The sequence below is a fragment of the Felis catus genome, chromosome E2 (genome assembly GCF_018350175.1).
Source record: "Felis catus isolate Fca126 chromosome E2, F.catus_Fca126_mat1.0, whole genome shotgun sequence".
Classification (NCBI taxonomy): domain Eukaryota; kingdom Metazoa; phylum Chordata; class Mammalia; order Carnivora; family Felidae; genus Felis; species Felis catus.
Genome location: NC_058382.1, coordinates 47,539,093 through 47,566,573, shown reverse-complemented (window position 1 = coordinate 47,566,573; position 27,481 = coordinate 47,539,093). Strand labels below are relative to the sequence as shown.

Here is a 27,481-nt window from a genome sequence, read left to right as displayed (position 1 = left end):
TAACCGACCGAGCCACCCAGGCGCCCCTGTAAGGCAATCTTTAAAAAAAAATTTTTTAATTTAATTTTATTAGTTTTAATTTTTTTAGTTTTAATTTTAATTTTTTTAATGTTTGTTTATTTATTTAATTTTTTTTAACTTTTAAATTCATATCCAAGTTAGCATATAGTGCTATAATCATTTCAGTAGTAGATTTCAGTGATTCATCCACTACGTATAACATCCAGTGCTCATCCAAACAAGTGTCCTCCCTAATGCCCCTTACCCATTTAGCCCATCCCCCGGCACAACCCCTCCAGCAATCGTCAGTTTGTTCTCTGTATTTAAGAGTCTCCTGGGGCGCCTGGGTAGCTCAGTTGGTTAGGTGTCCGACTTTGGCTCAGGTCACGATCTCGCAGTTTGTGGGTTCGAGCCCAGAGCGTCGGGCTCTGCACTGACGGCTCATAGCCTGGAGCCTGCTTCGGATTCTGTGTCTCCTCCTCTCTCTGCCCCTCCCCCGCTCATGCTCTGTCTCTCTCCATCTCAAAAATAAACATTTAGGGGCGCCTGGGTGGCGCAGTCGGTTGAGCGTCCGACTTCAGCCAGGTCACGATCTCGCGGTCCGTGAGTTCGAGCCCCGCGTCGGGCTCTGGGCTGATGGCTCAGAGCCTGGAGCCTGTTTCCCATTCTGTGTCTCCCTCTCTCTCTGCCCCTCCCCCGTTCATGCTCTGTCTCTCTCTGTCCCAAAAATAAATAAACGTTGAAAAAAAATAAACATTTAAAAAAAAAGAAAAGAAAATCCTACAGAATTTACAAAAAACAAAAACAAAGCAACATAGAGCCCTGCATTGGGCTCCAAAGACCCTGGAGCCTGCTTCAGATTCTACCTCTCTCTACCCCTCCCCTGCTCATGCTCTGTCTGTCTCTCAATAATAAACATTAAAAAAATTAAAAAAATAAAAAAAAAAAAAAGAGTCTCTTATGCTTTGTTCCCCTCCCTGTTTTTGTATTATTTTTGCTTCTCTTGCCTTATGTCCATCTGTTTTGTATCTTAAATTCCACATATGAGTGAAGTCATACGTGATATCTGTCTTTCTCTGACTAGCTAATTTTGCTTAGCATAATACCTCTAGCTCCATCCACATGGTTGCAAATGGCAGGATTTCATTCTTTTTGATTGCCGAGTAATACTCCATTGTGTGTATGTATGTATGTACACCACATCTTCTTTATCCATTCACCTGTTGATGGACATTTGGGCTCTTTCTATACTTTGACTATTGTTGATAGTGCTGCTATAAAACATTGGGGTGCATGTGCCCCTTCAAAATAGCACACCTGTATCCCTTGGATATAGTGCAATTGCACTTTTTTTAATTTTAATTTTTAAATTTTAATTTGAGAGAGCACGAGTGTAAGCAGGAGAGAGGGACAGATGGAGAGAGGGAATCTTAAGCAGGCTCCTTGGTCAGCACAGAGCCCAAGAGGGGACTCAATCCCATGACCCTGGGATCATGACCTGAGCCAAAATCAAGAGTCAGACAGACATTCAACCAACTGAGCCACCCAGATGCCTCTACAGTGTAATCTTTACACATGCTCATACTTGCTTCTTTAAAATGATGTGGGGAGGGGCGCTTGGCTGGCTCAGTTAGTAGAGCATGCAACTCTTGATCTTGGGGTCATGAGTTCAAGCCCCATGTTGGGTGTGGAAATTAGCTAAATAAATAAATCTTCAAAAAAAATAAAATAAAAATAAAAAAATAAAAAGATGTGAGGAAAGTGCTGAAAAGCATATGTGATTTTAATGAAGAAGATCAAACAAAAGAAGAATAATTCCATTTTTACGAGTCTTACCTTTCCCCCAACCAAAGGCAAAATGTGCATCTTTCCAGTTTGACAATCTTTTACTGAGGAAACGATGAGGCAGGTACCACAGAGAACAACTAGGCGTTCAGCCCACTTATGCAGCTGGGTCTTTCCCTTGCGTACATTATAGATACCAGACAGAAGGATTCGATCCAGATGATCCATCTGGCATGGTTTTTCTGAAAAGAAAACAAAACGAAAGAAAAAAAATTTAGAAGGCACAATTAAACTAGTATAAGACTACTATAAGGGAAAAAGAAAGTATTGTGTGTCAATACACAGCAACCTTGTTTACAGATTTAAGTGACCAAGCAATATAAGTATTACAAAATAAGATCTCAGTCATAAAATGTTACCCATCACTGAAGTTATACAACGGGAGTATTGTGAATTTGGGGCTAAGAACAAGATTTTATTTTGGATGCCATTATTAATTCTTCTAACACAGTCCTATTTCCCATGAACACAGAGAAAAGCAAAATGGCAAAGTGACTAAGATCATTGACCTGGGGGCCAGACACGTAAACCTGAGTTCAAATCCTAGTTCTGCCACTTACTTTTGTTTCTTTGAACTACTTAATTTCACTGAGATTAACTTTCCTCATTTATACTGTTTGGATCTTAATACTACTTATCTTTAGAATTTCATTATGAAAAAATTAAGATAATTAAAGTACGGAGCATAGTTTCAGGTAACAAAAGAAGTACTAAGTAAATGACAGCCACTACTGTTGAGACGAGTCTATTCTAGAAGGAAGAAATAAATAACTATGGAAGCACTCTACTTCTGTACACATTCTCCATTTTCCTGCTTCTTGTGCAGAAAAGCTTAGGGCTGATATTTCAGTCAACTATCCCAATCACGGTAGCAGAAGCTCATATCATACAAGATCTTTCTTTTTTAGTATGCTCCCTCCCCAACAGAAATCTTCGTAAGGCTGAGATATAGTGCACAAAACAGCACATTATGAGAGCAGACAGGTTGTTGATTAAAGCACAGCTAAAAACAGACAAGTAACTCTACAAAGGAACAAACAGGAGCAGCACTAGTATGAGATATTGCAAAGAGCAATAAAGCGGGAATAGAGAAAATTAGACCGTACCTGATATTATTACACAATTGATTATGGAACCTGTGCATCATGCCCCTTTAACTGTGTGTTTCCCACATATAATCTGAGGAAATGGGGCCTGAGGTCAATCTGAGGTCATGATCTTGCAGTTCATGGGTTCGAGCCCTGCGTCGGGCTCTGTGTTGACAGCTCACAGCCTGGAGCTTGCTTCGGATTCTGTGTCTCCCTCTCTCTCTGCCCCTCCCCAGCTTGTGCTCTGTCTCTGTCTCTCTTAAAAATAAATAAAAACATTTAAAAAAAAAAAAAAGGTCTCAAACCCCACCTTTCTCCGAGAATTTCTCTTCTCTCTTCTCAGTCTTCAACTCCACCCTCTTTATTGTTCTTTTCAAAGCTACAAAAGCATTCAAGTTTTCTCCCATACCCTCTCAGTCTCAACTGTAGAATTCCTTCAGTTCAGCGATTCTCCCATTTCTGTGTGCCCAAGAGTTATTATGTGACAACAGTCTAAACTGAAGGACGCTGAGACCCATTCACAGAGTGTCTAATTTGTACGGCCTAGGATGTAACATAGGAAAATGTCTTTTTGGTTTTGTTTTTGAGACAGACCACAAGCTGGGGAGAAGAGCAGAGGGGGGGAGAGAGAGAAACAAGCAGGCTTCAGGCTCAGTGTGGAGCCCAACACAGGGCTCAATCCCAAGACCTTGGGATCATGACTTGAGCTGAAATCAAGAGTCATACTAAACTAAATGAGCCACTCAGGCGCCCCAGGAAAATGTATTTTTTAACATCTATTCCAAGTAGTTTAAATGCAGATGGTCCACAAAATATATTTTGACAAACTCTAAGTTTACCCTGTTGAGGCTCTTTTCTTCTCATTTGTGCCTCTTTATTAGCTATCTCTGTTACCTCACCTCCTATTTACTCAATTTACTTCAATCTTGCTTCCAGCCTCCAAATTGTACTATTCATATGATGATAATGGCCCTCAAATTTCTATCTCCTGTCCCAATCTTCCCTTCCCTTGGTTCTAATCTCCCATATCAAACTGTCTGCTGGTCATGTCCAACAGATGTTCCCATTTACCTCAAATTTCCAGGATCAGACTGGAAAGAAAGAAATAAAACTATCTTTATTTGCATATGATATGATCTTGTATACAGAAATTCCTAAGTGTGCCACTAAAAAGACAATTATAACCAACAAATGATTTCAGCAAAGTTGCAAGATAAAAAATTTTTAAAAAAATAAATTGTATTTCTATGCACAAGGAATAAACAGTTCAAAAGTAAAATTAAGAAACGAATTGCATCTGGGGCACCGGGGTGGCTCAGTCGGTTAAGCATCCAACTCTTGATCTCAGCTTAGATCATGAGCTCAGGATCATGAGTTCAAGCCCTGTGTCAGGCTCTGTGCTGAACATGGAGCCTGCTTAATGTTCTCTCTCCCTCCCTCTCTCCCTCCCTCTGCCCTTCTTCCCTGCTTGTGCGCTCTCTCTATAAAATAAAAGTAAATAAATAAAAAGAAACTAACTGCATCAAAAAGAATAGTGCATAGCTTGTGCAGTGAAACTAAATAATATAGTTGAAGGAAATGAAAAGAAACCTAAATAAATGGAAGACGTCCAATATTCATGAGCTGGAAGACTTAAATATTGTTAAGATGGCAAAACTCCCCAAACTGATTTACAGCAATGTAATCCCTATTAAAATTCCAGCTGCTTTCATGGAAGAAACTGACAAACTGATCCTAAAATTCACATAGAAATACAGTGGACTCAGAATAGCCAAAACAATCTTCAAAAAGAACAAAATTGGAAGTATAGTACTTGGGGTGCCTGGCTGGTTCAGTTGGTAAGAGCATCCAACTCTCAATCTCGGGGTCATGAGTTTGAGCCCCAGGTTGGGTGCAGAGATTACTTAAAAAAAAAAAAAAAAGTACAGTACTGACATAAGGATAGACATACAGCATTGTAATAGGATTCACAAATAAACACCTACACTTATGGACAACTGATTTTTGAGCAGGGTACCAAGATAACTCAATAGGAAAAAAACAATCTTGTCAACAAATGGTGCTGGAACTGGATAACCACAGGCAAAAGAATAAAGTCAGATCCCTAACCTCACACCATGCACAAAAATTAATTCAAAATGGATTGTAGACCTAAACGTAAGAACTAAAACTAAAACACTGGAATAAATTTTGTGACCTTAGATTAGGCAAAGGTTTCTTTCTTTTTTTTTTTTTAATCTTTATTTACTACTGAGAGACAGAGAGAGACAGAGCATGAGCATGGGAGGGGCAGAGAGAGGGGGAGACACAGAATCTGAAGCAGGCTCCAGACTTTGAACTGTCAGCACAGAGCCTGATATGGGGCTCAAACTAACAGACCGCGAGATCATGATCTGAGCTGAAGTCAGACGCTTAACCAACTGAGCCACTCCAGGCGCCCCAGGCAAAGGTTTCTTAAGTATCAACACAAAAGTATAAGTGACAGGGGCACCTGGGTGACTCAGCTGATTAAGCGTCCGACTCTTGATTTCGGTTCAGGTCACAATCTTGAGATTTGTGGGTTCAAGCCCCACATCGGACTCTGACAGTGCAGAGCTTGGTTGGAATTCCCTCTCTCTCTCTCTCTCTCTCTCTCTCTCTCTCTCCCTCTCTCCCTCTCTCCCTCTCTCTCAACCTGCCCCTCCCTCTCTCTCTCAGAATAAATAAACTTTAAAAAAAGATTTAAAACAAAGTAGAAATGACAAAAATGAAAATATAGATAAACGGACTTCATCCAAAAACAAAAACAAAACAAAAAACCGTTGTGCTTCTATAAACACCATCAAGAAATTAAAAAGATGACTCACAAAACAGGAAAGAATATTTGCCAATCGTATACCAAATAAGAGACCTGTACCCAGAACAAAGAACTGTTACAATTCCATAATAAAGACAAGTAGCACAATTAAAAAATGGGCAAAGAATCTGAACAGGTATTACTTCAGAGAAGATATATAAAAGGCCAACAAGCACATAAAAAGATGCTCAATCTCATTAGTTACTAGATAAATGCAAATCGAAACCACAAGAAGATACGAGTTCATCGAAAAAAACAAACACTGGATAAGTGTTGGCAAGGATGTAAACAAACATTGCTGGGGTGATGATAAAATGGTGCAGCCACTTTGGAAAACAGTCTAGTAGTTCCTCAAAAGCTGAAACAGAGTCACCATAAGATCCAGCAATTCCGCTCCTACAGCTTTATCCAAGAGAAGTGAAAACATTAGTCTACACAAATACTTATACCCAAATGTTTGTCCACAAAAATAGCCCAAAAGTAGAAATGACCAAAATGTCATCAACTGATGAATGCATAAACAAAATGTGGCATCATCTATACAATGGAATATTGTTTGGCCATAAAAGGAAACAAAGTACTGATACATACTACAACATGGGTGAGAATTGAAAACATTATGCTTAGTAAAAGATGCCAGTCACAAAAAGTCAAGTATATATGATTCCACTTATATGAATTGTTTAGAATAGGCAAATCCATAAAGACAGAAAGTAGATTCGTGGATGCCGGGTGCACTGGAAGTGGGAATGGAGAATAACTGCTAATGGGTATGGGGTCTCATTTTATAGTGATGAAAACATTCTAAAATTAGACTGTGGTGATGGCTGCATAACTCTCTACATATACTAAAAAGCACTGAATATACTAAAAAGCACTTTTAAAGGGTGAATTTTATGGTATGTGAATTATATCTCAATAAAACTGTTTTTGTTTTTTAAATCTCATGATTCGCCCCACAATGCTAATTGATTTTAGATTCCCCATCTTGGTTAACAGCATCACCTACTACAAAGTTGGCTAAATTATGTAAAAATGGGACTTTATAATAGTTTAACAGGCTTCCAAATTGCCTAATGATCTTTTTACAAGTTTACATGAAACAGATGTTTTAACAATTGATAGATAATTCTGAGTCTCTTCTTTCTTTGCCTTAGTTCTATTTTGCCTTAGTTCTATTTTATTACAGAGAAAACTCCTGAATCTATACACCACCACTCTCAGAAGGAAACATTAAATTTTGTTTTGGATAAGTTATTTATACACGAAACAACATTCTGTTTTATTATTAATTTTGGAGTATTTGCTAGACATCCAAAGTGCCTCCAGTCTCTGATCTTCTGAAAGGTGACAAAAAACAGAATGAGAAAGTTCTAATAAGTATTCAGAATGTGTAACAGTTCTAATTAAAAAATTGTTTTACAGGGGCGCCTGGGTGGCGCAGTTGGTTAAGCGTCCGACTTCAGCCAGGTCACGATCTCGCGGTCCGTGAGTTTGAGCCCCGCGTCAGGCTCTGGGCTGATGGCTCGGAGCCTGGAGCCTGTTTCCGATTCTGTGTCTCCCTCTCTCTCTGCCCCTCCCCCGTTCATGCTCTGTCTCTCTCTGTCCCAAAAATAAATGAACGTTGAAAAAAAAAATTAAAAAAAAAATTGTTTTACAATCTCAAAAGCCAAGATTCTAAGTGGAAAATTAGGGATAATTTTCATTTCCTCAGGTATGTATACTTCCAAATGTTCTATAAAGAAAGTAGATTGTTTTTATAATTTTAAAAAGTTGCTAAAAAAAAAAAAAAACGATCAAGGGCAACCCTGTAGCAGTGAGTTCTTCTACTGCCCAGAGTATAATCTCTCAATATCATTTTTCATTAATATGAACCAGGAGTCCTTAGAAAAAGTCTATTCCTGGTCTGATTCAGACAATGAAAAGATGAACTTAGGACATCTTGCTGTGCCAGAACTTAATGGGAAATCCAGGGTGTATCAAAAACTGGGGTCATGTTGGAAGGACAAAAGCCAATGTGAAAAGCTCCCACGAGGAAGAAACTGAGCAACAAAAAAACAACCAGTAATGGTCAAAATGAGTCACAACAAATATACACAAGCCCATGAGATCACAATGATACTCAGACAAAAAAATTATTAAAAAAGAAATCATACAGAGTCTGAGTAAGATGGAGAAAGCACACCCCAGCCCTGTCTTTCTCACTAAATACACCTATAAAACCTGGACAGAATGCACGGAGCTGCTATATGAGGACCTCAAAAAGTAAACAGTAGCAGGCAGATTAGGGAAAAAGAACATAATTACAAATACAACCTAAGCAGTAGTAAGTTAATCAGTAGTGTAGTAAGTTTATCATTTTTCCATCTCTGACATCTCCCAGCTCAGGACTCGAGAAAGCCCAAGATCCAGAAGTAGGCATTGGTGTGGAAAGCTCTGCCTTGAGGAGTGTTAAAAGGGTCTGCGAACACTCAGAGAGAGTGGGAGAAATCCCTCATTTTCCCTTCCCCGACCTTTTCTTCATTTTCTCAAGTCCCAGCCTCCAGGAGTGGCTGCAACAGTGGGGGACACAGGCACCTATAACTTTGAGGTGTGTGAACTTCCTTCTGTGATTGGAAGATCTGCAGTCCCAAAACAGCGGACGGAAAACCTGTTGAATTTTTGGTCTCATTGGGGGCCGGGCCGTGTGGATGCAGTTGTAGGAAATGCCCAAGAGGGCAGGTTAAATAAAGTCCCAGGAAATCACAAAGAGATTGGAGCTCTGGAAAATGACCCTATAAAGTTCCCTATGAACCCCTGGGCTCACCCTTGAGGTATACAAATGGGGATGTGTTCCCAAGCAGCATGCCAAAAATGAAAATTCAACGGAGGGATAGAGAGCCAAAGGGAGAGAAGAGTGCAATGCTAAAAAATTATTTGAAGAAATAGGGGGAAACTCCCCAAGTGAAATACAAACTTATAGATTCAAGAAGTCTAGTGAACCCCAAACCCAAAGCCCAGACACTACATCGTCAAACTGCTAAAAATTAAAGACAAAGAAAAAGTCTTGAGAGAAGTCAGAGAAAATGGAAGCACTATTTATATGGGAACAATTCAAATGACTGCATGAAGGATTGCAGGAGGTCCCTGTGCTATCCCTCCAACTGCTCTGAAAATCTAAAGTTAGCTCCAAATAAAAAGTTAAACAAATAAACACTGGTTAAGAGGTTGGGAGGTAAAAATAAAATATTTACTTACATTTAAAGAACAAAATAGGAAAGCTCAGAACAAATTTCCAACTTGCAATAGGCTCCCATACAACACAGAAAACTACTTGAAGTACTCCACTAGAAAACTTGGCAAAGCAGTGGTGGCTAAAGCAATTCCACCCTTGGGTTTCATGATCCCCAACAAATCCTCTTACATCTTCAGACCTTAGTTTCCTGAGATTAAGACGAAGGAGTTGAATGAGATGACTCCTAATCCTTCCCAGGTCTCATTTTAGGGATTCCTCATACTCCTCTAAACTCTCTCTCCAAAAACTAAATGGTGGAGTATCTTAGAAGTTAAAAGGGTGAGATTTAGAAGCAAACAGATTTATCTGCTTCCTGGCTCTGCTATTTGGGGCAAGTTATAGCCTCTCTGGAATAGTAACATCTCCATATGGGACTATAAGGATTACACGAAGCAAGGAAACAGAGCGCTCAGCACTTGATAAAGCATTCAGCATAGAGGAGGGGAATTAAACAAATGCTAGTTATTATAATTAAAGTTTTGCCTGCCTTAAGCCTCCTTCTCTTCCTACATACAAGGATTCTTTTCAAGATAACTTAATCTTCCGGGACACCTGGGTGGCTCAGTCAGTTAAGCACTTGACTCTTGATTTCAGCTCAGGACATGATCTCACAGTTCATGAGTTCGTGCCCCACATGAGGCTCTGCACTGTCACTGTGGAGCCTCCTTGGGTATCGGTATCTCTCTCTCTCTCTCTCTCTCTCTGCCCCTCCCCTGCTCAAAGGTGCTCTCTCTCTCAAAATAAATAAATAAACTTAAAAAAAAAAAAGGGTATCTTAACAACTTACACAGCTTTAACATCCCCATGTACCCGACTCTCAGATCTGTACTTCCTACGCTCTGGTTCCACATTTCCAACTACCTGCCAGACACCTCCAACAGGATACTCGTCACCACTTAAAATGAAATATTCCTAAAACCAAGTCATCACCATCCCCATGAACAACTCCTTTTCATAAATCAAGTCCTGATATTCTCCTGAAGTAAGCCAGGCTCAAAAACTCAGTTTCAGCTCCAACTCTTAGGTTCCCTTCCTCAACTCCCCTTTTTAATCAGCCACCAACTCTTACTGATTATCCCTTCAAAAAGTCTCTCACAGGAACAATTCCTTCCCATTCCCCATTTCAGACCCCTATTAATTCACATCTGAATTACTGTCCACACTGGTGCCAGCTTCACCTTCTCTGGCTCACTTGGATGCTCTCACTTCCTGCTATCATCTGCCAAACAAAGACTAAGCTCCTGATACTGAACTCAATGCCCAGAACAATCTGGACTCAAATTATCTGTGATTCACAGAACATACACTGAAGTGTCTAATCTCCCATCCCAGGTCCTCCTTTTCCTTTCAGCTTAATGAAATTCTGTCAATTTTTAAAGAACCAACTCAAATACTACTTCTTCATAAAGGCTTCCCTGATTCAAGAGATCTCCCTTTTTCAGAGAATAGTGGTAAGGTAGCTTCCCTATCAGCTATCAAAATATATCATAGAGATATATTAATTAAAATAATTTTTGGTATTAGCACAGTACAAATTAATCAATCTAATAGGATAGAGTCTAAAAATAGACTCCTGCCTGTATAGGAACTTAAAAATAATAAAGATAATATTTCAAGTCAGTAGGAAAAGGATGAACTCTTCCATAAATGTTGTTGGGACAAATGGCTACCTACCCATTGAGAAAAAGTAAAGTTACATCCCTATCTTATGCAGATTTTAAAAACATAAAAGTACTGAAAATATAGAATACATTTATGAGCTAGAATAAGGGAGGAATATAAATACATTAAAGAAAAAGACTCGGGGTGCCTGGGTGGCGCAGTCGGTTAAGCGTCCGACTTCAGCCAGGTCACGATCTCGCGGTCCGTGAGTTCGAGCCCCACGTCAGGCTCTGGGCTGATGGCTCAGAGCCTGGAGCCTGTTTCCGATTCTGTGTCTCCCTCTCTCTCTGCCCCTCCCCCGTTCATGCTCTATCTCTCTCTGTCCCAAAAATAAATAAATGTTGAAAAAAAAAATTAAAAAAAAAAAAAAAAGAAAAACACTCAAAAAATCTGACTAAAACTTCTGCAGAATAAAAAACAATAAAACTTAAGGACAAGTTACAGGCTGGAAAAAAGTTTTGCCACAAATACAGTATCCAAATGATGTATACGTAGAATATAAACATCCTTTAGATCAATATGATAAAAAGACAAACACAAATTTGCACAGAAATATCAATGGGTTATTCAAAGAAATCTAAAGAACCAATGAAAATATCAAGCAATATTCAACCACATTAGTAATCAGGGAAAGAAAAATTCAAACAAGGAGACCATCATTTTATCTATCAGATTAGTAAAAATTTTAAATGCTAATAATATTAAAAGGTGATATTGTGGGCAAAGTGGTACTCTGATATACTGACGGGATATATGGTGTTCCGCAATAGTATTATTATTTTAAACGCAAATATCCAATGACCCATTAATTTCATGTTTACAGATCTCCTCTGAAAAAAAGGACACAAAGAGGCAATTTTATTATAATGCTGTTTGCAATAGTCAAAACTGGAAATACGGTAAGCGTCTATCACCAGCGAAATGGCAACATAAACTACATAAACTATAATACACACATGATATTCAGTGCTATGCAACTTAGAGAAATGTATATAGAATACAGCTAAAGAGGGGCACCTGGATGGCTCAGTCGGTTAAGCATCCGACTCTTGATTTCAGCTCAGGTCACGATCTCACAGTTTTGTGCGTCTGAGCCTCATGTGGGGCTTTGCATGGATCCTGTGGATCCTGGGATTCTCTCTCTCTCCCTCTCTTCTGCCCCTCCCCTGCTCACTCTCTCTCTCTCTCTCAAAATAAATAAATAAACTTAAAGAAAAAAAAAAAGAAGAAGAAGACAGCTAAGGAAAGATCCAAAACATATGGTTGGGTAAAAACCATGAAGACCAGTATCAAATAATACCGTTTATGTAAACAAAATATATGTCTACAAATACCTATTAGATAAGAATATAAGTTAGAAAACTCTGAATACATATACACCAAGTTGATAGCAGTGGTTATCTATTAAGCAGTCAATTGACCTGGGAGGTGTACAAGAGATTGAAACACTATAGACAATGATTACAAGAGATTGTAACACTTAGATAATCAAACTATATCCACCTTTTACTTGTGCAATTAAATTTTTTACAAAGGAAAAATATATGGACACAATGATTATAAATGCGAAATATGTATATAAAATATGACTAGGAAATGTACCATAATAAATGTAATTGTATAAGGATGATGAAATATTTTTTAATATATTACTCCTATAGTTTAACAATAAAGTTTAAAATATGCAGATTAACATGAGACAGTATTTTTTACAATCTAGGACAAAGAATAATTTTAACAATAATACCTGATACTGGCAAAGGGACAAGGAAATGAGTACTCTCAAACACTACTGATGAAAGCATCCATCAGTATCGCCTGTGCAATTTAGGAATAGTCACAATTTTAAATATATATATGTATTGACTCAAAAATTCTACTTGTAGGAATCATGTCCTCCTTCCCCCACCCTAGAGGTCAGCCACTCTCCTAACTTTTATAATAATAATGTCCTTGCTTTCCTTATATTTCTGCCATTTATGTATGTATCCTATACTAGTTATAGCAGGTTATAAACTACTATAACAAAGCACATAATGGCTCAAGCACAAGAGAAATTTAACTCTCTGTTAGAGTACACACTGTGGGTTTCCAGGGGTCACCTCTGTCAAGAAACTCAGGCTGAGGGAAGATCTATCACTTTCGACACATGACTTACAATATTGCTCTGATGACTGCCATCCCAGCCTATGGGAGAGCAGAAGGACACTGAGAAGCGTGCGTGGGAAGTTTTAGGAATGGTGTGTTGAAGTGGCACAACAATTCCACGCCATACCACTGAAGCAAAGTGTGTCACATGTGCACACCTAGCTGCAAGAAAGGCAGGGAAATGAGGTACAGCTGGGCAGCAATGTGCCCAACTCTAATTCTCTTATTATGGAAGAAAAGAACAGATTTTGATGGACAGACAGTAGTTCTGCCACACATCTCTAAACAACATGGCTCAGTTTTAGCTGTTTTTGAACTTTAAATGAATGGAAACATACCATGTGATTCTTTTGTATCTGGCTTCATTTGTTTGTGCTTATGCTCTTTGGAACAAATGGTCTTAAACAATGTGTGCACAGAATATGGTACAGAAAGAAATGCTCAGGCTGGGACTCATGCTGAGCCACAGAGTCCCCAAACTACCACTTCACTAGCAAATCACATCTTGTAGACTCCTTTCCTCATACACAGAGTTCATTAACATGCTCTCTTAATTTCTGTGATTGTTCATGCTACCTACTCATCTTTAGTCAATTGTATGATTTCCACAGCTTTTATCATGACTTGCACTGAGCCAGTCATTCCACTAACTCACTTTTCCCCAGAATTCCCTTTCCAGCAAGACTGGTAATGGACATCTGCATAATGGCTGCATAATGGCGAACTGGGTACCTTTTAGACCCGGCAAGCACAGCAACATTAACTGGTTTGAACTTTGGCCCTTATGACCCTGGCCTCATATAACACTGTATTCTAACTAAGCTTACTCATCAAAGACTCTACACACAAAATATTTAAAGATGACTACTAAGCTATTTGCTTTAAGAGAATATTTCACAGGTATCTTTCCTTAACAGTGGTTGTCTCTGGATTCAGGAATGGGAGTGGTTAGAGGAACATGACGAAAGGGAAGCATATTTTTTGTGACGGTTTTAAGATATGTCCACAAATTCTTTGATAGTCCTCACTCCAGAAGTTGGGGCCTAATTTCCCTCTCTATAGGGTGGGCCGTATTTGGTGACTCACTTTTACTAAACAGAAGGTGACGAAAATGTCTGTGACTTATGAGGCTGGGTCATAAAAAACACTGAGGCCTCCCTGTGTGTGTGTAGGTGCACGCGTGCGTGTGTATGTGTGTCTGTGTCTGTCCGTCCATCTATCTGTCTCATCACTGAGGGAAGCTAGCTGCTATGGCATGAAGATCCTCAGGCAGCCCTATATAGAGGTCTACAAAGCAAAGAACTGAGATCTCCTGCCAAAAGCTGGTGAGGAACTGAGACCTACCAACAGCCATTTGAATGAGCCAGGCTGGAAGTGATGCTTCAAGCCTCAGTCAAGCTTTTGGATGACTACATCTTTAACCAACAGAGTGACTACAATCTCATGCAACCCCAACCAGAACTAAAGTACTCCTGGATTTCTGACCCACAGAAACTATATGAGATAATAAATATTTATTCATTTTAAATCATCAAGTTTTTTTTAATAGAACTGGAGAAAGGCATTATTTATTTTATTTTTTAAGTAATCTCTACACCCAACGTGGAGCTTGAACTCATGACTCCAAGATCAAGAGTCACACACACTCTTCTGACTAAGCCAGCCAGGTGCCCCATCCCGTCACTGTTTTTTTGTTTTTGTTTTTGTTTCGTAAGTTTATTTATCTATTTTTGTTTTTTAGTAATCTCTACACTCAATGTGGGGCTTGAACTCCAAGATCAAGAGTTCCATGCTTTACTAGGGCACCTGAGTGGCTCAGTCCGTTAAGTGTCCAACTTCAGCTCAGGTCATGATCTCACAGTTCGTGAGTTCAAACCCTGCATTGAGCTTTGTGCTGACAGCTCAGACTCTGCAGCCTGTTTCAGATTCTGTGTCTCTGGCTCTCTCTGCCCCTCCCCCTCATGTGTTCTCTCCTGTCCATCTCTCTGTCTCTCAGAAATAATAAATGAATAAACTTTAAAAAACAAAACAAAACATTTAAGAGTTACATGCTTTACTGACTGAGCCAGCCAGGTGCCTGAGAGGTTACTAAGTTTTGAGGTAAATCATTACATAGACAATAGATGATTAATACACTTACTGATATATATATATATTTACTTTTGTATTTTGTGCCATATATATACACTGTCTAATTTCAAATATAGTTAGCTTTAAACACCTCTTTCCCAAACAAAATTTTCTCACTCAAAACATACTAGCTTCTCTAAATTAACAGAGGTCACTTTTGGAAATGTTCTTTGTTAAAGACTCCCCCTCCCCTTAAAAACAGAGTAAGTATGGGGTTGCCTGGGTGGCTCAGTTAGTTGAGTGTCCGACTTCGGCTCAGGTCATGATCTCTCGGTTTGTGGGTTCAGGCCCTGCATCAGGCTCTGTGCTGACAGCTCAGAGCCTGGAGCCTGCTTCCGATTCTTTGTCTCTCTCTCTCTCTGTCCCTCTCCCCCTCACGCTCTTTCTCTCAAAAATAAATAAACGTTAAAAAAAATTTTTTTAAGAAATAAATAAACATTAAAAAAAAAAACAGAGTAAGCACTAAAAACTGGTACTCTTTTGGACTCTACTAAAAATATCCTCTTAAGGGTACATGCAGACCCTGGGCATGCTGTAGTTTATCAGGTGGTGGTAGAAAATTAATGTGTGGATGCCAACAGCTATGCAAATGCAATCTCCATGGCTCAGGAGCCCGCTGGCACTTTAAGGCTCAACTTTCACTCCAGAATAAAACATATAATGAAGAATTCACTTTCAACCACAATCATAAAACGAGAATGTTACTGCTCCAAGTTGCTCTTTTTTTTTTTTTAAACCAAGTTTTATAGGTTTAAACGGGTTGTGTTCCTCAAATTCACCTTAAAGGATTTTAGTACTTAATTTCAACCTAGCAACTATTTTCCTTCCATGAACTAGCAAAGAAGAGAAATTAATGGAAATAAAATAATACCAACTTTTAAGGTACAACATATCACAAAATAGTGTTGTGATGAAAAATTATACATAAAATCTTTGGTGAAGTGCATTTAATAAAGTTGGTTTGTGACAACTTTATTATCTTACAAGGTGAATCTGAGCCCCATGTTGGAGGCAGAGATTACTTAAAAATAAGTAAATACAACAACAAAAAAAGAAAAAAGAAATATACAGAAATTTAATCAGTAATTTGAGGAATGAGAGCAAGGGATTTTAGTAAACAATTTTGCCTATAGACACAAATCATTTAGTTATTATTTCAATTGTTTGATAAGTGGGTCATATTAATTAAAAATTGTTAGGTGTTAAAAGACTCCGTCACTAGTTGTATGATCTTGAACGAGTAGTTTAACTTCTGTCTCAGCTTTCTCATTTGTTAAATAAGATCACAGTTCCTATAGCATAAGGTGTTTCTAATGAGTAAAGTGGGTAATTCACAAGCCTAAAAGCACACAGTAAGCACTCAATCAATGGTACTCAGTACCATTAGTATTAGTAGTAGACTATGTATATTTGGAAAGTAATATTCAAAAAGTATTTAATTTTAATAAGTCTAACTTTATTACTGAAGTGACCAGGTGAAAAAGTTGATGGGGGTGGGGGGGTGGGGGGGTGGGGGGGGTGGGGGGAATGCGCCAAAAGACAAAGTAAAAAATCCTAGATATCAAGCCCACTCAATTTAACAATATACAGCTTTGACAGATGGAGTCATCAAATGTTAAGTCATATATAATAATGACCATCTAGCTCTCAACATTCTTGAGCTATCCAGAAGTTCATGGTGTTTTTATAAGAAACTTGAAAATACAATTGATACTAAAAAGCATGATGTGATGAAGATTCTGCAAAGACATAAAATAATTCTAGTAAGTCAGCAAAAAAACTAGAACAAAAAGAGCAAAAATAAAAAAGCAAAGATATTTTGGCTAATACTTTGAAGTCTTCCCTTAACTACACCCCGCTTTCTTGTTTTTGTTGTTTTTTGTAACCACATTAGTTAATTAGTTTAAACACACCTTTTACAAAAATACTTTTGAAAAGCTGAAGACAAGAGAGGCACAAATGACCACCATAAAAATAGTTAAACACTCACAAAGCCAATGATAAGTTCTTACCACCATAGGGGCGCCTGAGGGTGGCTCAGTCGATTGAGCATCCAACTCCTGATTTCAGTTCAAGTCATGATGTCACGGTTCATAGGTTAGAGCCCCACATCGGCCTCTGCACTGACAGCATGGAGCCTGCTTGGGATTCTCTCCCCACTCTCTCGCTCAAAATAAATAAATAAACATTAAAAAAACACTTCTTACCACCATAAAATCGAAGCATACAGCCAAGGTCAGGATCTGTTGCCTCCTCCTGTATGCGCACAGGGTCGTCAAATCCCAGCCTGGCTAAGTAATCATAAACAATCTGAAGAGGTCGTTCAGTAGGTTCCAGTCGCCTGCTCACACAATTCAAAACAAAAGTATTTAGTAAGAAATAAAAATGCTTCTTTTAATTTTAAAAATCTTTTAATGTTTTAAATTTTGTTTTACTTCTGTATCAAGATTTTCTTTAATATCATATGATACAACTAATCGAAACAAGAGGTGCTCAAAGGTTTTGACTCAGAAGCCTCCTAAGGTCTTGAGAACCCCAAAGAGCTTCTTTTTACATGGGGTATATCTATTGATATTTACTGAATTAGAAGCTGAAGTTAAGAGTTTCTAAATATTTATTCATTTTTAAAAGTAATAAACCCATTATATGATAATGTAAGTAAAATTTCTTTAAAAATATATTTTCCAAAATCAAACAAATTTAGTGATGAGAATGGCAATTTCAATGGACAGCTAGATTCTCAGATCTGCTTCTACATTTAATCTGTTGTAATAACATGCTGTGTAGCCTCTAGAAAACCTCACTATAACTCATGAGAGACTGTGAGTAAAAAAGAATATTATTAACTTATTATGATTTGAAATAGTTGTGACATCATGTACTTCCTCAAAGAGTCTCAGGGACTCCTACAGGGTGCTTTGAGAACCTGTGGCCCAAAAGGTAGTGAAATTATGAGATATAAAAGATCACACTTGGCCATAAGTGATTTCATATAAATTACACACATAGTCAGAGACACAGTCTTTGAGTTGCCTACTATGTCTCAGGTACTATGTATTTCCACTGGCTTCAGAGATGATTTCTTCCACAAGAATTAGAAGTCAACAGCCCAATAATTCCCCAGAAATCATTCTACTATGTGGTCCCAACTGAACGCTAAAGTGAAGTCAGAATGTCTAGTAATTATTTGTGGCCTCTGGTGACACTGCATATTTTAGATCATACAGACCTAAAGCACTTCAAAATATTTAAAAACCAAAAATGTTCAATGTGAATTTTGATAGAAAGGGCTACATCAGTAATAACAACAAGAGAGTCCTTTTACAATTGTTTCATTAGAAAGCAGTTATAGAGGCACCTGGGCGGCTCAGTCAGTTGAGCGTCTGACTCTTGGTTTCAGCTCAGGTCATGATCTCATGGTTCATCAGACTGAGCCCTGTGTCTATCTGGACTCTGTGCTGACTGTGCAGAGCCTGCTTGGGATTCTCTCTCTCTCTCCCTCTGCCCTTCCCCCACTCATGCTCGCACATGCTCTCTCTCTCTCTCTCTCTCTCTCAAAATAAATAAATACACTTAGAACTTGGAAGGAAGGAAGGAAGGAAGGAAGGAAGGAAGGAAGGAAGGAAGGAAGGAAGGAAGGAAGGAAGGAAGGAAATAGTTATAAATACAGTGACTAATAGCCTAAGATCCCAAAGTCAGACTGACTGGGTTTGAGTCTCAGTTTTGCTCTTGGACAAATTTAGTTAACCTCAGTCTTAAATTTCTCATCATATATAATGAGAATTACAGTAGTACCTACCTCACATAGTTGTTCCTAAATTTATTTACTTACAAGATATTATATAGTAAGGAAAGTGTTTAGCAAAATAGCTCGCATTAATGTTCAATAACATATTGACAACAATTCTTAGGATTGGATTCAAATTTTAATTAGAATAAAAATAGAATTATCTCCCCTGTCTGAAACAACAACCAAAAAACAAGTATAGGAAAGCATGTGTGTGTTCAAAGGTCATGAGGAGCATTCGTCTTTATGTCTTAAAAGGATTCTATTTAGAAAAGTTAAGGGGCACCTGAGTGGCTCAGTCAGTACAGCATGCAACTCTTGATCTCAGGGTTGTAAATTCAAGCCCCGTGTTGGGTGTAGAGATTACTTAAAAATAAAATCTTTAGGGGCGCCTGGGTGGCGCAGTCGGTTAGGCGTCCGACTTCAGCCAGGTCACGATCTCGTGGTCCGGGAGTTCGAGCCCCCATCAGGCTCTGGGCTGATGGCTCGGAGCCTGGAGCCTGTTTCCGATTCTGTGTCTCCCTCTCTCTCTGCCCTTCCCCCGTTCATGCTCTGTCTCTCTCTGTCCCAAAAATAAATAAACGTTGAAAAAAAAAAATTAAAAAAATAAAATAAAATAAAATAAAATCTTTAAAAAAAAAAAAAGAAAAAGAAAAAGAAAAGAAAACTTAAGAATTGTATTAATTAGGGGCGCCTGGGTGGCTCAGTCGGTTAAGCGTCTGACTTCGGCTCAGGTCATGATCTCATGGCTCGTGAGTTCGAGCCCCGCATCAGGCTCTGTGCTGACAGCTCAGAGCCTGGAGCCTGTTTCAGATTCTGTGTCTCCCTCTCTCTCTCTGACCCTCCCCCGTTCATCCTCTGTCTCTCCCTGTCTCAAAAGTAAATAAACGTTAAAAAAAAAAATAAAAAAAAAAAAAAGAATTGTATTAATTAGAAGAAACATGATACACTCCCATCACTGCAAAAAGATACAAAGAACATCTATGTTTTATGGTTAAAGAAGTAGAAAATACTGTTGGGAGTAAGATTTAGGTCAAAATAACATAAAATACTAATACTACCAAGCTGAATGTAAACAACAACCAGAATTGTAGAGGCTGCTTTTAGGTAATAGGCTTGAGCAACAGAAACTTGAGCAAGGCTTTAGGGCCCCAGGTGACTACGGACACAGAACTGATGCAAAAAGGCTCATTAAGCATACACCCTAACCAACCAATGGGTCACTTACAACCAGGCACAGTTCTTAAGATTACCAAAAAAGGGAAAATTCCATATGTCCCTGTATTCCCTCATCCCACCCTGTAACTATAGCCCCTCACCACTCCCTCGTGGCAGACAGTTTTTCCTTTGCTGTCCTGACCGCTGCTCCCTTACAGTGTAGTCAACGAACTTTTACCTCTTTTGTTTTGCCTTCGGTGAATTCTTTCACCGCCGGTACCTCTGGCCCTCATCCAACCCCATCCAATTGGAACATTCCACAAAAACAATAATTTAGGAATGGAAATCATCCTGATGAGCACAAAAACACAAAAATAAAACGACCACCTGGCCCCTCCTGACTGCACAGTGCAGACTTTTATCCATAAACTCAGAACTACTACAGGAGGAATGACCTTAGAACTAAAACCCTCAATGATAACTAAATACTGAATTTAAGAGAAATAGAACATAACCTTTTCAGAATAAAAACGTCAGTTACAACTAATCTCCAGTCAAAATAAAAATTCACAAAGGGGTATGGCAATATTAGCCATTTTCCCAGTATAATGGTAGAATTCTTCTAAGGAGGATGTATTTTAAGAGGGACTTCTAATTAGCTATATCCTGGAGGGGTTAACTAGCTATGTAATCTGAACACTAAAGGATTAACTTGGGCATAACAAGGGTATAACAAGCTATCTCTATCTTCCAGTGTCAAGGAGGATTAGACTTACTCTGGATCACTCCAAAGAATAGGACTAGGAACAAGGAGAAGTTACACAGGTAAGCCTGGATCAAAAATGAGGAAGAACTTTAATAATGAGAGATACCAATAGTGAAACACACTGCCTCTCAAAATAGCTCATGGAGAGCTAGAGAGCCATCTGTCACAGATAATTTAGATAAGAGTCTCCTAAAAGAATCAAGTGGGGCCAGACGATCTCTAGAGTCTTTTAGAACCCAAGAGTCTGTGAGGTACCAAGACACCTTCCTAATATAATGCAAATTCTACCTGAATCCTGCTATTATTTCCAGATACAGAGCTCAATGTACTTAAGTATCATAATTCCATATAATGATCGCATAGCCAGGACCAAGAAATAATACTTTCAGGCTAAATCTACTAGCTCAATTTTTCAATTTCTGTCTAGAAAACCAAGAGAAATGGTAACATCCTAATTCTGACATATTTTACACGATCAAATTTCCTTCCTAAAAAGGCTCTGTAGATTTTTAAACCCTCTATATACATTTCCACCTAAGGAAAGTATTTTCCTTGGTAGGAGGGAAAAAAAATCAAGAGAATCTCAACATCTGCTCTTATTAACTTAGCATAAATGAGTAAACAAGAAGTATTTTAAGAACTGCAAAAACAACTAAAATGAGGGACTAATTCCATTTACTCATTAAACTCATCTGCTTAAGAAAGTAGAGAGTATGATGGGAGGGAAATGTGTAATATGCTTACTGATCAATTTTGTGTTTCAAAGTTCCAAAACTTGAACAGGTTGGTACTTAGCTATTTGTTAAATCTCTCACAAATCAAAGGAAAATTATATACTGCTAAATCAGGTGTAGGAGAGAATAATATTGGCAGTGAAAGGTTCTGTTCAGCATTTGAAATACTTCGGCTTATGCTTTAAGGAAAGACAGTAAGACTAAGTTTTAGTTTGCTTCTAAGGCTCTAGGAGCTACTATGGTTCTTGTAAATCTGAATATATGTGATTATTTCTCTCCAAACCACCCAACCAATACCACAATGCTATCAACAGACATTTACAGCTCTTAGCCAGGAGTAGCAGCCAACAGTTATTCTAAACGGTGCCCATAGGTAAGACACATGTAAGAGAAGAGAACGCTTCATTCCATGTATCAATCATTTCACAAGGATTCTAGTTAATAGTAGGAGCCAAAAGTACACATTATTAAAATATAATACAGGGAGGGAATAAAACATTTTATCAAAAACCTTAACAAAGCACAGCAGCATTCTCTACCTCAAATTGAGATTAAAACTCAATCTCTGGCCACCTATAAAGGTAAAATCTGTAAATGTTAAGATCAACAATACAGATAATACAAACAACAACAATACTTGCCTGAATGTCTACTCCATGCCTGACAGTATTCTGAAAGTGTTTAACATTTTATGAAGCTAACACATTACAAAGCCTAGCTTTTTTTCGGTAAACCACACTATTTTATATAGTTAAAATAACTTACACAGAAGAGAGCTCAAAACACTTCATATGTTAATGTATGCAAAAAACTTAAAAAGTTATGTTTGAAAATAATTGTATCCTATCAGTCTAATCCACCATCATTTGAAAGATACACTATTTTGTGTGAATCGTTATATAATACAGAATCTTACACTAGTCTTTGTCTATGATTCCTGAGGGGAGATTCTAAAGCCTTGGAATTTCCTGAATAATAGAAGTGTCTTGTCATTCATGAGCCCCTGGCATTACCTCTAACAGATGAGATGACTCAAGATGGGGGCTGGTCACGATAAAGACCAACCAAGTGAAGAGAAGGTTGGGGTTTGGAGCCAGCCTGACTATGGGGAAGGAAGAGAGGGCTAGAGACTGAATGCCAAGCATGTGGTCAATGAATCAATCAAGCCTACCCAAGAAATGCCAATATAATCTGTACCGAAGTTCCATGGACCTTCCTGGTGGGTGAACACACTCATGTGCTGAGAGGGTGACACGGGGAGAGGGCATGGAAGTTCTACATTCATGACCCAATCAGACCTCACCCTATGCATCGCCTCATTTGGTTAGTCTTAATTTGTATCCTTTAGACTAAAACTAATCATAAGTACAGTTCTTGAGTCTGACTCATTCTAGTGAATTAGTGAACCTAAAAGGATCATGGGAACCCCCAAATTTGTATCCAACCTGGTCAGAAGTGTAGCTAGAATCTGAAGGGCAGTCTTGTTGGGGACCATGCCCTTTAACTTGTGTAGTCTGTGAAAAGTCTGGGTAGTTAGTATCAGAATTGTATTTCAGAAAACCAGATGGTATTGCAATAACCATTAAGAAACAAAAAACAAACTGCCAATTAAACCACAACCCATCAACAACCATAAAATACAAGCTGATTTCAGAAGTACTAAGATGTAAAAAACAGGGGTGGCTGGGTGGCTCAGTTGGTTGAGCGTCTGACTTCAACTCCGGTCATGATCTCGAGGTTAGTGAGTTCAAGCCTGGCATCGGGCTCGCTGCTGTCACAACAAAGCCCACTTCAGATCCTCTGCCCCACTCTCTCTCTGCCCCTCCCCCGCTTGCACTCTTTCTCTTGAAAATAAACATTAAAGAAACATGTAAAAACAAAATTAACAAAAACTATTTACTTAGTGTATAATACATTATTTTTAAGTTTTAAAATAGCACAGAAATATGAAGCACAAAACAAAATTAATCTCTTTTTCCTTCCTCAATGGTAATCAGTTCAGTATGCATCCTAAAACAGGATTGTTCACTCTACTTTTATAACATCAAAATATGGTAAAGATTTTAGTGACCTGCATGAAGTCACTCAGCAAGTCAATGACAGAAAGGTAATTAGAATGCAGTATCCCAAAACCCAAGGGTATTTTCTGTTGTAAACACCTTACTGTCTCCAAGCTTATCTTAAGAGATAGTCTATCAAACACAGAAATCTTACTCATTTTGATGACTAAGAATAAAAGTAAATATATGACCATGAGCCAAGGGGCACTTCACTTTGTCACGTATGATGTCGTTACAACTTTTCAGGCAGAAGGCAATGATTACACTAAACTTCACTAGTGAGTCAGTAATCACTTAAACAGTTCAATTGAAAAAAGACAAACCAGGGCGCCTGGGTGGCTCAGCTGGTTGAGTGTCCGACTCTTGATTTTGGCAGCTCAGGTCGTGATCTCACTGTTTGTGGGATCTCCACGTCGGATTCCACACTGTCAGCATGGGATTCTCTCTATCTGACCCTTCCCAAATCATGTGTGCTCTCTCTCAAAATAAATAAATAAACAAACAAACAAATAAATAAATAAATAAGGGCACCTGGGTGGTGCAGTCAGTCAAGCTCCTGATCTCAGCTCAGGTTATAATCTCACAGTTCGTGGGTGCAGGCCCCACATTGGGCTCAGCGTTGATGGTACAGAGGCTGCTTGGGATTCTGTCTCTCCTCTCTGTCCCTCTCCTGCCTTGCGCACATGTGCATTCTCTCTCTCAAAATAAATAAACTTTAAAAAAATAAATTAATAAATATTTTTTTTAAAAGACAAACCAAACATTATCATGTAAGAGCAATGGACTGGGACACCAGGTGGTGGTGGGAATGTGCTATCAACTGACCCTCTCCAGGCCTCTGTTTCACATTTATGAAACAAAGAGAAATGGTCTCGGTTATTCCCACTGGCAAGTTACTGGCCTTTCGGGCAAGGCCATTTTTTGTTGTACAAGTCTATCCCACACATTGAGGACATTAAGCCTCTCTGGCCCTTGCCCCCTACATGCTGGTAACTCTCTCTATTGGATGTGACAACCAGCAAACCCTGCCCCAATGGAAAGGGCATGGGGTCATTAAGTTTGGAAAACTTTGTTTCCCTAGTAGATGATCTCTTTCAGTTTCCTCAAAGTACTACAATTCTATAAATAAATAATCCTCAGTCTCACTGAAGTGACAAGTCCATGACTGAAAAAGAGTACGGAAAGAAAAAGTCATGGGTGACTTAGAAAAAACATGAGGTAATTTTCGTCCCAGTAATCCCATTTCTAGCACGGAGCCCAGGGAGAGCAACAATATAGCGATTCATGAGCTAAGATTCAGTCATCACAACACCACTTTGAAGAGTTGAGTGATTTGAAACAACCCAAATAGGTAACACTGCGGACTTACTGGGTGCCAGACATCAAGGTAAGCACTTTACTTCTTGACACTCCAAGTGAAGCACATCTCTTAGGAGCTTCATGCAGAATCTCAGGCCCCACCCAACCTTCTGAATCAGAATCTTTATTTTAGGATATGTGCTGCTGAAGTGAGCACTAGAATATGTATTTTAACAAGCTCCCCGCCGTGAACATTAGACTTTAAAAAGCACTACTTTGCAAGTATTAATTCACTTGATCTTTATAACGTGTAATTTTCATCATGACTGCTCTATAGTGTAAATACAATCATTCTCCATTTTATACATTAGTAAACTAAGGCATAGAGCATTATATAACTTGCATAGTGACGGTCAGAGCCAGGATTTGAACCCACACACTCTTGTTCTAGAATCAAAGCTCTAAATCATTATTGCCTATTATTACTCAATTTTTAAACAAGTTATAGTATTTCCAGAAAATGGAATCTTCTGTAGCAATTAAAACTGATGTCTAAGGAATTTTTAATGACACAGGAAATTAACTGAAGAATGCAGTAAACAAAACTGAATATATGGTATGGGCCCAAATAAGTAATTTTTAAAAATTACGCACATTTACTTTGAAAAAGACCTGAAGAAAAATGTTGGTGTGGGAAGTCAAAATATGGGACCTGGTGTCAGAATGCTGGAGTTCAAATTCCAGCTCCTCTTATTAGCTCAGTTATGTAGAGGCGGCTTTTAGGCAACAGTCTTAAGCACTGGAAACCTGAGCAAGGTAAAAGGGCCCAAAGGAACCACCGCACTGGACTCCAACAGGCTCATTAAGCCATAGGCTCTAACCGACCAACGGGCTACTTACAACCAGGCAGTTCTTAAGATTACCAAAAAAGGGAAAATTCCATTTGTCCCTGTATTCCCTCATTCCACCCTATAACTATAGCCCCTCACCATCACCTCATGTCAGGCCATCTCTCCTTTGCTGTTCTGCCCTCTGCTACCTTACATTGAGTCTAGAAACTTCTCTCCCTTGCTCTGCCTTGGGTGAATTCTTTCACCGCATGCACAGGTGGCCTCCATTCAAATGGAGCACCCCACATTTAGAGAACCCCCATCTGACTGAAATACTCCACAAGAGATCTTACGTGAGATTCTTAACCTTAAGCCTCATTTTCCCAAATGAAAATAACATTTACCTCACAAGATCATTGTGAAAATTAAATGAGGTAATCTACAAAAAGCATAAGCATTGAATATTATTATTTCTCTTTATACTTTTTCATCTTCCTAAATTTCTACAATGACTGTTACACCAGTAAATAGCAAAAATAAAAAAGAATAAAAATAATGCCTTAGATTGTCAACTATCTTACAGGCTATTAGAAAGTACCTATTCGTGTGATTAGATAACACAAGACTGAATTCAAGCAATTAACAGTTGAATAAGAGATCTAAAAAAAATCTTTAAATAAGTATGCTTATATAGTAAAACTGAGTAAGGGACGCAGCACCAGTTCCCCTCCAGGAGGGACTGGGTGAAGAACGAAGTCCACCACCTACTTTGAATGACTGAGGCATTCCAACTGCCTGGCAGTACCTGACTTTGAACAGGTTCCAGGACCTCCGGCAAAGCCTCACTCTTCCTCATCTGAAAGAAAGGATGCTACTTCCCTTGGAGTTACTGTGAGGATTTAATGAGAATAGGAGCGTTAAGCACTAAGCACAGTGACTGGCAAAACAAGCAGTCAATGTTAGCAAAAATCCACCATCATCACCACCATCATCATTCTCTGGCTGAATTAAACTTCTCGAGCTCCTACTCCAGGAATTGAAATATGTTCATTCTTTTCAAATGGCAATTCAAGAGTGTTTTCATTATTTTCTAATCAATTAGATCTACGAAGACCTATTTCATTACAAAATTATCAAGGCCACAGGGCTAAAAAAAAAAAAAAAAAAAAAAGACAAACTTTCCATTTTAAGTAGTTTAGATTCACAAATTATTTCACATTTGGATTCTTAACTACACAGCTAGTAGCAGCAAGCCAATTCAGAGTTTCTCCACTTTTCTGTATCTCTGCACACATACACATTAGTATACAAATGAGTAAGCCTTATGCTTAAATACATGAACTCCATCAATCACTACCAGCTATAATGTAGGTCAAGGCTTTGCACCTGATATAATTAGATCGGAATCGGTGTTAAGATTTAGAAAAGCCTAAGGATCACCCAGTCTGATCCTTACGTTTTGCAAATGGATTTAGCAAATTTAGTTAACTGGTGAACAAGGAAAACATTCACATGCTAATCTACTTTTTCAGGAATTAGTCCAAACCCTAAAAGAAGCACATAGTAAACTTCAGTTTAGACTTTTTAAGTGACATCAATTTTTAGCTCAACTAAAGGTGTTACTATTATTACCACATGTTGAGGAGTAAGTGGGAGCTTCCTTTCTCACTTTCACGAGCCGCTCACTCTAAATCTACAGCTCTAACTTCTGTTTCAAGACATTTGTTACAGGGAGGGAGGAGAGAAGGAGAATGGTCAGGCATTTAAGCTCTTATTTGATGTCTAATTCAAAGAACCAGCCATTTTTTTTTTAATTGAAGCAAAGAGTTCATAAACACAGTATAAGATTACTATGAGAACACTT

General features: G+C 38.5%; 1 protein-coding gene across 2 annotated transcripts in view; it reads right to left on the bottom strand.

Moving 5' to 3' along the window:
• Positions 1 to 27,481, bottom strand: part of PHLPP2 (PH domain and leucine rich repeat protein phosphatase 2) — an 81,074-nt gene that overhangs the window by 44,481 nt on the left and 9,112 nt on the right. Inside the window, exons 2-4 of one of the 2 annotated variants that reach the window (XM_023246186.2) lie at positions 26,423 to 26,506; positions 17,191 to 17,324; positions 1,837 to 2,027 (exon numbers count right to left, since the gene is read on the bottom strand). In XM_023246186.2, the coding sequence (XP_023101954.1) occupies positions 1,837 to 2,027; positions 17,191 to 17,209 (210 nt within the window). In that variant the 5' untranslated portion in view covers positions 17,210 to 17,324; positions 26,423 to 26,506. The remainder of the gene's footprint in view (positions 1 to 1,836; positions 2,028 to 17,190; positions 17,325 to 26,422; positions 26,507 to 27,481) is intronic. The other variant, XM_023246184.2, reaches the window with a different exon arrangement.